General features: G+C 43.8%; 1 protein-coding gene across 1 annotated transcript in view; it reads right to left on the reverse strand.

Annotated features, from left to right (window-relative positions):
- CMIP (c-Maf inducing protein) overlaps positions 1 to 11,432 on the reverse strand; it is a 133,355-nt gene extending 121,923 nt beyond the window's left edge. The window contains exon 1 of the mRNA XM_051801741.1: positions 10,391 to 11,432. Coding sequence (XP_051657701.1) covers positions 10,391 to 10,687 — 297 coding nt within the window. The 5' untranslated portion in view covers positions 10,688 to 11,432. The remainder of the gene's footprint in view (positions 1 to 10,390) is intronic.
- Between the last annotated feature and the right edge of the window lie 303 nt (positions 11,433 to 11,735).

The raw sequence follows: 11,735 nt of genomic DNA on the forward strand, positions 1-11,735 counted from the left end.
CAGTTTCATACCTTCTTACAGCACACATTGCAGCAGAGAGAAACGTGGTGTTTTGAGATGTCTCTGCAATCATACTCTTCTCAAGGGATTCCTAAATTTAAGAGCTCAATGTCAAGAAGCTTGTATAGTAAACCTAAGGTTTGAGAAGGGAGAGAGAACTGCCAATCTTTTCACAAAAACGGATTGCAACACCCTGCTTCTACAGTAATTTTGCAAGATCATTCTCATCCTGAAAATTTCAAAGCAGTCAAGGTTTCCCTGCCTTACTCTTTTCTTCTGAATTCACTCTTAACAGCCTCTAAAGCAAAAGCAAAGTGGTAGGTTGTCAGCATGACTGCTAGGAGAACACACAAAGCACGCACGCTGCAGAAGGCAAGAGACTTGAACTGATTGGCACCTGGTTCCCCGACAGGTACTTTCTTTGCAGGAAGATTGAAGGGTAGCAAGAAGAGCACAACACTGTGGGCCACGTTCTGCTGTCAGTCACTCTCCCACACTTCCACTGATTTTTAATGAGATTTACAACCGTTAAGAAAATGGATAGCCATCCAAATCAGGAGGGAAGATGCAGCCTAGCAGACAAAGCAAGGGAACATCACTTCTGCTCCAGCTCCCACCACTGATTTATCATGAACATTAGGGCAAGGCATGACTGATCCTTGGTGTCTAACCTTAGACTATCCAGAGTGAACCACAGATGTGAAGGAACTGCAAACTAAGCATGAACCAACCGACATGTCTGAAAAGTCTCATTTACATTTATTTGTCTCTGTTTTCCCCACGTATAAAAACACTGACCATTAAGCACTTTGAGGTGGTTGAAGCACAGTGAAGTTGAAACCCAAGAACTCGTAAGATGAAGACATTATACTGTCATCCAAAAATCATTTTTTTCTGATCATTTCAGAGGCTAAAAATAATCTCTCTTCTTTTTTGTTCACAGTGGGTCAAACAGACATTCATATTTACGGCAAAAGCCTACACACCCTTAGTATTTTGTTTAGAAAAGTTGGAGTCCACTTGGCAAATTTCAGAAACTTTTTGTTAAGCAGTTTCTCCATTACTATTAATAATGCCCATCCCTGAAAATGGATAACAAACTCATTCAGTTTTATTTTAGACAGAGCAAAAACACAGCCTGCTCACAATATGCACTAATTGTATTACAGCAGCAAACAAAAAACTCTGTGGTATAACAGAATCCCATTACAACAGGAACCAGACATGCTAAGAGACACCTGCCAATCCCAAAAGCTAATATTCAAATAGCCAAAACAGACAAAGACTGGGAGGAAAAAACAATAGCAATATCACAGCTTTACCATAGAGGAATATCTGCTCTGTATTGTTTGAAATGTACCACTGGGAACACACTGTGGGGTATCTTCAGGAGGTTTAGGGGAAAAAAAGGCTTTCTCTTAAAACTTATCCAAACTGTCTACCTGCACATGCAATTGCCTAATGTTGCTCAGGTAATGTTAGTTGTCTATACATAAATAAAGAACAAGGCAACTTTTTTGTTTACAAAATTCTTGCCTTACCTTTGGGTTAACAGCATCAGAAATCTCATCCATAAAATATACATAGATATCTGCACACTTCAAATTACATACATCTTATTTCTAAGAAAAAAAATATTATTTCTGAGTCTCACTTGCAAAGAGAGTTTCTCTTTAGGCCTAAGAAAAATATTATGCAAAAGATAACTATAAAATAATTATATTTGGGGATACAATTATCTATTCTCCGCAAACCCCTCTGATTTAGCTAATCTCAGTTTTCTTCAGGCAACATTTATTGTACCACATATGGCATCTTTGAAAATACAATCTTACAAAACCTAAATCCATTTCTGTGTGCTCTAAGGTTTTAGTTCTAAATTTTTCAAAAGGATAAAAAGATTTTATTTTATTCTGCATTTCTTTAAGCACTGGAAACCCAAGAAGGAAAAGTCCTTTGTAGACAGTGCCAAGCATTCAACATCTCCATTCTTAATATCAAGAAATTAGCAGTCTGGAGTTTGAGAAGCACTGGGTATTCATTTTTAAGTCATCTTTTTTGAAGCCCTAGTTATTACTCTTTTCATCAATGAAAGCAATTATTCCTTTTAAATTTTTCATTCAACGAGAAAGTCATGCAATTCCTCATTCACAGGAACAAGAACTTCACAGAAACTGCAGCATACTTTGAAAAGTGCAAGAGCTCTTACCCCTGAAACAAGTGGCAATTCTGAGCAGACAAGGGAGAGGCTCTCTAAGGGCCCAGAAAAGCCTTACTCCATTTTAAACCTTTCTGCCACTGCCCCAGAAGTGAAAATGGCCCCAGGTGCAAACATCAAGCAAGACAATGGCAGAAGCAGCAGCACCATCTTCCTACACCTTAAAGGAATTGGGGGCAGCTGCCCCTGTAGAGGATCCACCCTCATGCAAACTTCAGCCAGGACCACATCCCACAGCAAATTTCAAGCCCAAATGGGGGAAAAGAGATCAACTTGCATCAAGCAGCATTTTTTTTTTTCTTAATAAAACTCTATTGTCTGGGGAAAAGAGACAGGAGGGAGCTGGCACATGCCCCATGGAGCAGCGGCGGTGGCTGGCAGGACCTTTCCAAGAATTCTGAATGAGAAGGTTTTCCCCACAGAAGAAAATAATGTCACAAACTCACTTTCCACCAGGACAGTGTTGTATAAATGTTGGCATAAAATGGGTGAAAGGGCAGCAGCTTCTATACCAGTTCTGTCTAACACGGAAGTTTCCAGCAATCCTCTTGTTCTTGGGAAAGCCACTCCTGCCAGTGGCTCAGTACCTCAAGATCTGCCTCAAGCAGAGGGAGGAATTGTGGCTGTGTCAGCCATCTGCCCCAGCCAGCAGCCAACCTGCACGGCGATCCCTCGCTGAACCTTCCTGGCTGTCTGAACAGCACATCCTGCCATTCACGTTACAGGCAATGAATGGTAATCCCTCTCCTCAAATTACCCTACTGATTTCAGCAGAGCGAGACCAAGAATGTACGTGACCGAGTGTACTTCCAGTTCAGATTTAAGTCATTGCAACTCGATGAGTTTCTTGAGCTCAAGTAGTAATGGCACACATCTAGCAGAAACACTCGAGTCCAGAAAAAACAGACGCCTTCTTTCTGAGTTTCTCAAAAATTGGAAAAAGACTTAAAATTATCTAAAAATGCACTGAAATCTCAGATTAAAGTAGTAGAAAATTGCCTACACCATAAACTCATGCCCTGGACACCACAGTCTGTGACCTGGCATTGTTACCTGCTTTTGTATTCCCCACTCTATTGGCCCTGTCCCATCAGTCATGGGACAGCCCAAGGGGCAAATTCAACAAATCACTTTAAGCACTGGAAATGCCAGTACTGGTAACAACAAATCCTGGAACAAGACTCCCCTCCTCCAAAACCTAAAGAGTATTGTTAAATCCTCTTAATTTTTAAGCCTATGAAGTGAAGGCCTTTTAACTTAGCATCTGGTTCTGACTTCTTCGTGTTTTCTTCCACAACCGCAAGCGCTAAAACTTCACTCACCACTGACGTGATCAGTTATAATGTATGCTTTTCAATTGTCTTTTCCCTTTCCTGGTGTTGTCCCTGCATTATTAAATATTGTGCAAAACAGGAAAATTTTACGCAATGATTTAATAATACATTTTTTTTGGCAGCAATTCCAGCCTACCATGTTTCCCGCTCTCTTCTTCCTCAGCAGTCTGGCTGACTATAGGCTGAAACACATCAGCTCCCTGACGCAGTTAAAAGACAGCAAATCTGCAAAAGGTTCAAGCAGAGAAGGTGTTCCCCAGCCAGCTCACAGAGATTTTCTCAACCTGACCCTGCAAACTGTTAGGTGTGTACAAAAGGCAGACTGACAGGGCACGGCACAGACACAGAATGGCACAGGCCAGGCTGCCCCAGCCAGCACTGCTGCCAATGACTCTGCATCATCAGATGGGCAAAAAAAAGTTATTTTACTGAGTGCACATGCATGCACAAGCTCTCTGAATGGATTATACATGCTCAAGTATCAATCATCTTCAAACACGTGACTGCTTGTGGAATTAAGCCCTACGTATCTATAAACACATGCAGACACAAAACAGAACTGATGCAACTAGCACTGCTCCAAACACTAACAAACAAGCCGCAATCTACCCATGCAACCCACAATCTAATTACTCCTAAAGACTCCAAAAGGCTTGAACTGTTTGAGGTAGGTCTCTTCTCTCATAAATCCTATGTGGGGAGATGAGTAAAACCCTATTAGGCCAGCCATGCTTACTAACATAGAAGGAAATGAGGGAAGCCTTTTTAATGTATTGTGTTAAACTCACCTGTTACTAATCAACTTCAAAAGTACAAACAAATTATATGCCATAAATTAAATAGTTATGAAGAAATCACTCCTTTCTACGTACTAAACCTACCACCTTTTTCTTCCAAAAAGGTCCCTCAGTGTATACAGTTCTGTCAGGGATTTTGGTGGGACCAAGGCTGTGGCCTCTGTTCTCCCACTCCTGCTAAAAAGGCAAACCCAACCTTGCATATCAGACCATCGATGCAGACGGGACCCTCACCATGGCCTTTCACCTCCGAAAAACCACATGGCACTTTTGAGTTTCACAGAATCACAGAGTCATGAAATGGTTTGGGTTGAAGGGACCTTTACAGATCATCTCATTCCACCCCTCTGCCATGGGCAGGGACACCTTCCACTAGACCAGGTTGCTCCAAGTCCTGTCCAACCTGGCCTTGAACATTTCCAGGGATGGGGCAGCCACAGCTTCCCTGGGTAGTATGTCCTTTTCTAGAAGGGCTACACCCCAACATGGATGATCCAGACTCTTCTGGGAATATCACTACTTACAATAATCCACTTCAACAAAAAAAATATATGATCTTACAGCTCCACAAAGGCTCGGCCCTGTGAGGGATGCTGAGCTCCTCCAGGCCCTGCTCTGATGCAGGATCAGGTCCCACTGAGGACCAGAGGCAATTTCCAAGCTTTCCCAGGGGGACTATTACCACCATGTAGTGACTAGCACCACATCTTTACTCCCCAGCCAAAACGAAAAATGAGGCACAAGTATTTCTGAGTATCCTTTTTATTTATGTTCCTGAACATGTAAAATTTACTGGCTGGGTGTTAACACTAATAGCCTTGAGAGCTTTCACTCTGCCAATGAATATAGCTTCTGTTTTCATATTTTATATAAGCTCTGTGACATATAAACACATACCTTAACACTGCTGACTTATAAATATGCTTTTTAACCACTGCAGGAACTGTATATGCAAAGATACGTTTGATAGGCATTAAACAACTTTAAAGAAATATCATTTAGGTTTTCTTATGTCATGCTACCAACTAATACAGCAATAAAAGAAGTTTGTCACAGCAGACATTAAATCACCCAGTCTTCAGAAAAATCTGGATTTCGTTAACGCAGGTACATGCCTGCCTTCGCTTCTGAAACAGCATCTCAATTTCAACAGCACAGATAACATGGAGCAATTTCTTCTCAATTTGCAGAGAACTCTAAATTGTCATGGGTTTTCTGCAAATTATGAGATTCAATGCCCTTTCTGATGCACCTGAACAAAATACCTGGTATTTAGCAATAAATAACCAGAATAGGCAAAAACATGTACATCCGAAACCTGTTGGTACCACTTCTTATCAAATGAAAGCAATCATCTGCAACAGTAAACAATGGGAAATATTAAATATAAATAGTAATTTATCATTCCATTGTTATAAGAGATAAAAAATTATCCTAAATTGTTTTGTTATTTATGTGTTCACACTCACTTACACACGTAATGACAGCAGGCCCTCCAAGATAATTTGGCTTGGTGGGCTAAATAGGTAGAGCCTCATCAAGAGTGCAGGACTAAAGGGCAGCACTTGGTTTACTCAACAGACTCTTTAAACTTTAGTTAGTAGTAGTAGTAGTACTATAGCAAATTCATATTTATTCTGTTTCCAATCTGGATAATGCTACAATATTCCTTTTCCATGAAAGCTTTACAAAAATTCTCATTGTAAGATTGTTTTGAAATTTCTGAGCTCTGCATAATACTTCCCACTTGAGCTAATTGTTTTTCAAGGGAAATTTAATTTTTAAAAGTATGTTTTTCTAACTAATGGGAACCTGTGCTAAAGTAAACAATGAGTCCAGCTTGATAGGAATTTTTGCTCTATCTTTACCAGGAAAGACATGCTGAAACACATGCAGTAGCAGAATTGTTGAATTTTAAAAAACAATTAGAAGACAATTTTCTACTCCAGTTCTCCTATTTGAAGCAGATAATCCTGCCCTGCCTCATTTAATATTAATTGGGTATGTTCTTGTCTCTAGAAGAAAATACAAATGCAGTTCCCTAATCCACTCACATTCTTGTTTCAAATGCATTTCCGATTAGCCAGTCTGTCAATAAACTATTGTCCTCACACATTCCCTCTGTATAGAAAAATGAAAGATGTTTAAAAGAAACTAAAGTCTTTTCAGGATTGTCACCAGCTTTGAGCAAAACACAATACACTCAACTTACCTGCCAAGGCAAAGTCAAGAAATGTGAAACAGGCACGAAAACCCAAAGCTTCCACCTCTCCTTGAGGGATATTAATGAATAACTTCATGGTTTCAATAATGTCTTATCTTCCCAGATGGGAACTAGAGAGGTCATCCCTATCCAGCAAAAATGAATCACTTATTTATTCTTTCCTTGTCTGCTGCACATACATATGTATCACAAGTCTTCCTTGCAACCCAGGACTTTAAAACTCATTGTCCTCAACATCCAATCCCAACTGACTCAAGAGAAAGAATGAAAGAAAAAAAGCAGGGCAGAGACATGAAAGGGACAATGCAGAATGATACTAAAGACACAGAAGTTCAGTCACGACACCTACATTTAAACTATTGAAAATTAAATTTTGGCTGAAGACAGCCATAGGGTTATTCTTCAGCCCCCCAAAAAGTATCACTCGAGAAATATTAAATTGGATTTTATTTCTGTCTTTGTTTTTACTATCACTGCCCCTCAAGCTGTGCAAGGACAGATCTCATTGGCAAAAAAAAATTAGCAAGGGTGCTACATCTGAGTTTGGTAGGTGTTTATAAAATAAACATTATTCCTCCCATGGGGGAGAAAGTCAGAGTCGTTCCCAGGCAAGCTGCTGTCTGACAAACAAAGTTTTTAAGTATCAAAATTTCCTACTGGGGCTTTAATATTTACAGTAACAAAACAAAACAAAATAATAATAAAAAAAAGCTACAGATCTGTATTCACTTCCTTCAAAAAAGAAGGAAAGCCTGGACATGATGCAAGTGGAACTGTAGTGGTGAAACTGTACTATATGTAACCAATTCTTTGAGAAACAAAAACATGAAACAAGCAATGGAAACAACATATTAATCACATAAAGCCCCAACACCTACAGTTATGGGACTCTCCACAAGCTAATACCTTTCCATTTCTTAAATGAGTGCACGTACCAAATCAGAATACTATTATTATTATTTTTATTATTTTATTAACATGGACTTATTTTAGTTGAAACAGTCGCTTGTGATAATGTCAGAAAATGCACTTGTAGACAACATTGTTTTTTCTCCCTAAATTCTGCTAAAATAAGATGGCCTAACAGTTGTTCCACTGCATTCATGCATAGTGCTTCTGCTACTGAAAACTATCTTGTCAGCACAAAACATGTAGCTGCCTAAATAAACAACAAAACTACTTCTCCCTCACCAAAAAAAAAATGTAGATAGGGTCTCATTATTCAGACTTATAGATGTGGGCACATACTGTGTCTACTCGTGGAATAAACTACAGATGAATAATCCATACACAAACTAATGCTAACTCCTATATTGCAGCCCAGGGACTGACAAGTAAGAGCTTGTGGGGAGAAGATTTTAATTCAAATATGTGTCTCAAGTGACAATAAAAAGGATATAAAGTGCCTGGAATCAACAAATAACCTATCCACTGTACTCAGGGACATAATTTGCCAGATCTGGATTTAGCTGTCATTACAACTTTTGCTTTCAAATGCAAAACAAAGTGATGTTATTTTCCTGCTCAATTTTATTCATGTTATATAGAATGCAGTAAAACTCGTCATGCCAGAGGATTTGCAAAGGGATGATGTGAAGATTAATTACTGGCTGCTCATAAAGCACCCTGCCTGTGGAAAGCCCCATGTGTAAAAATGACCTCGTTATCAAAGCTGTTGAGTGCTCCCAACGCTCACTTTCAATGGACAGAATGGATATTTTCCTACAGCTCTTGAAAACCAAATTAGTCGCATTCAAATATCTACCTCCAGTTTGAGGTGGTTTTGGCATTGTGCCTATACCACATTTCCATAGGGGGTGGGAGTTAAACTACCACGGATTTTGCTTAAATCAAATCTTCCCAGCTTAAAAAACAAAGAATAAAATACAGATATCATAGAACCTGTAAGATACCTCCTAAACCTACCCATAGAGTCAGGCAACAAGTGAATGTAGATCTTATCCCTGTGCCCTAATTGCTCCCTGGAAACCAAAGACACTACTTGAAATAATAAAGCACAGATATTTCTGTGAACAACGGTATTTACTTGGTGAGTTAGCACTGGAAAAAAAATGATAAGGCGCAAGACCAAGCACGAAGAGCACTGCTCAACAAAATGGAGCCTGCAATGGTACGCACAACATTTCAGTGTCTTCTCGCTATTTATGTGCATAAAATAATTAGGAATGAGAACACCTCAACGGTAATTAAAGCACAACCCCACAGGACTTCAGAAACCTTTTCAGAGATGGTCTCTTTGGTGACAGCTCTGCCAGCAAGCAGAGTTTGACGTCTCCTGCACAAATACAACTTCATGCCTGGTATTGCCACACTGCAGAGATCTGAAGCACAATCATGCCTCTCTCTGCTGGTATCCTTCTCTGCTCAGAAATAGTCAGCTATGGATACTGCCAGGAAAATGCCTCATCTCCACTGATATTCAACTCCCCCTCCACACTGACGGTATCTTAACAAAATGAAGAGCTGCAAAAGCTGCAAAAACTCCTTGAGCTCGTGTGTCTTTTGGGGGTTTTCTCCAGCAATGCTCGATCAAGTCTTCCTTCTCCCTTTAGACAGTAGCTCTATCAAAGAAAGAAAAATATTCCCTTGGAAACATCCTCGAGAGCCCCGTGGAAACCGTGAGGAGAGATGTCATTGTGGCACAAAAAAGAGCTCTGTGAGAACAGGCAGCTGGCCTACCTGAAGGTTAAAGGAGCTCCCACTGAAAAGCTGCTCAGAATACTTCACACCAGAGCATGATGCAGGAGGGACATTTACACACATTATGTCTGTGTACCAAAGTGTGACAAAATCCAACCTCCAAGCACAGCACAGGCTGGATGAAACCCACTGAAATACACCATTAACAGAAATCCACACAAAAGCCAATCCACTCTCTCGATTCACAGTGTCCTATAGGAAGGCCAGAACGAAGCCATTGAGAAAAATGAGACATTTACATATAAATCAAAAAAAGACACGATCCAAGTACTGAATGATTAAAGATCAGTGTAAAACATGTTTTGTGAGCTGCGTTAATCGCCAAAATATGGGCGTAATCACATCACATGCTACATAAATGTTCAAATAATAATGGCCATGAAATTTTAAACTGTATACGAACATAAAAATCATATTTTTCAAGACTGTATCCGTCTACTGTACATTTTCTGTAACATTGATATCACCACCTCGCATTTTTCTCTTGCATCATTTTCCAGCCAGAAGAAAACCCTGAAGGAATCTCCATATTTCCCAATCACATCGCCTGTGTCTGGGCAGGGTATGTGACCGCCAAACCAGAGCCCCCAGAGCAGGCCTGAACCACAGCAAAGACCGCGCACAGCCTTCGCTCTCGAATTCAAAGCATCCTCCACCTCCCTCACCTCCAACTTGCCCGAGGTGCCAGCAGGTATCTGCCGACTTTGGTTTCGGACAGAAACGGCTCGGTGTGTGGCGACTGCACGTCTGTCATGTTGGGAAAGGAGGAATTTTTTTTTAAAAAATGGGACGGGAAAAAAAATCAGTAACAGTAATAACAATAATAGTCTTTCTCCAAAAAAAAAAAAAAAATCGAAACCGCAAAATTAAATATCCATAGGGTTACAAAGGAAAAACAAAAAAATCCTTTCAGGGTTTTCCGCCGGCATTCCGGGACCCACTCGAGCCGACCCTCCACTGACCCCCCGAGGGGGGTCCCCCCAGGTGGGGCAGCGCGGGGGCCCCAAAGGCGCGGGCATCCCCCCGCACCCCGCGGATGCCCCGCGGCGGTGCCGATGCCGATGCCGGTGCCGGGCGGACCCGGGCGGGCTCTTACCGTGGCCGAGGCGACGCTGTTGTCCGCCAGGGTCAAGTGGTGCGGCTCCCACCGCCGCAGGAACTTGGAGGTGAGGATCTTGCTGAGAAACGTCCGGGGGTGCCGGATGACACACACCTGGATGTCCCCCTCCTGCAGCAGCTTGTACCTCATGCCGTTGCAGTGGAGCAGGGCTCTCCGGCACGGCGCGGCACCCATTTTATTCCCCTCGGGAGCGGACATCTCGCCCAGCAGCGGCTTGCTCTCCTCGGGCTGCCTGCGGTCGCTGCCCCCGCCGGAGCCGCCGGTGCGATCCATGGCAGCCCCGCGGGCCGGGTCGGGGGTGGCGCTCGGCCGCCCGCGGGGACCGGTCTCTACGGCCGGTAGAGACGGATACGACCAAACCAAATAAAAACACAAACAATAATAATAATAATAATAATAAAAATCCAACCCCGCGCGGCGGATTAAAAGAAAAAAATGCTGGGAAAAAAAAAAAAAAAAAAGACAAAAAACCTGTCGGGGAAGATGGGGGCAGGGACCGAGCCGCACCGAGGGGGAGAACAGGGAAAGGGAAGCGATAAAATCCTTATTCAAACTTCCCAATCCGCCCCCGGCGGGTCACAGCGCCGCGTCCATGCTGCCGCCGGCCGGGCGCAGGGTGGGCTCCCGCGGGGGCGGCGGACAAAAGCCGGCGGTGGTGGCGGTGCGGGGGGCTGCTCCTGGCGGCGGCGGCGGCGGGGGCTGCGGGGCGTCCGGCCGCGGCTCCTTCCTTCCCCCCGGGGCGTGTGCGCGGGAGCGTGCGGCGGCGCGCGTGCATGTATGTGGGTGCGGGTGCGCGCCCGTGGGTGCGGGAGCGTGTGTGCGTGTGTGTGTGTGTACGTATGTGTGTATGTATGTAAGTGTGTTTGTGTGTGTGTGTGTGTGTGTGTGCGTGTCTCTGTGTGTGTGTCGCCGTGCGCGGCTCCCCACGCGCCGCCGCCGCGGCAGGAGGAGGGGGCGGGGGCGGGGGCGGCGGGAGCGGCGGGCGCTGCCGACACGGCCCCTTCTCGCCGGAGCGGCTCCGGCCGCCGCCGATTGGCTCCGCCGCGGTCACGTGCCGCCCTCCCTGACGTCAATGGCCGCTCGGGGCAGCGCCGGCCGCGGGAGGCGCGCGGGGAGACCCGCGCGCGCGGCCGCCGCGCCCCTCACGGAGGGGCGGAATGAACGGGGTGGGAAAAGACCTCTGAGGGCCATCGAGTCCAACCCGCGACCCAGCACCACCGCCGCGTCAGACAGACCAGAGCGCTGAGCGCCACGTCCAGTCGTTCCTTGAGCGCTCTCGAGGGTGGTGACTCCACCACCTCCCTGGGCAGCCCGTTCCAAT

Source organism: Manacus candei, unplaced genomic scaffold, assembly GCF_025592945.1.
Source record: "Manacus candei isolate 608988 ecotype Guabito, Panama unplaced genomic scaffold, ASM2559294v1 h1tg000053l, whole genome shotgun sequence".
In the NCBI taxonomy this organism is placed as follows: domain Eukaryota; kingdom Metazoa; phylum Chordata; class Aves; order Passeriformes; family Pipridae; genus Manacus; species Manacus candei.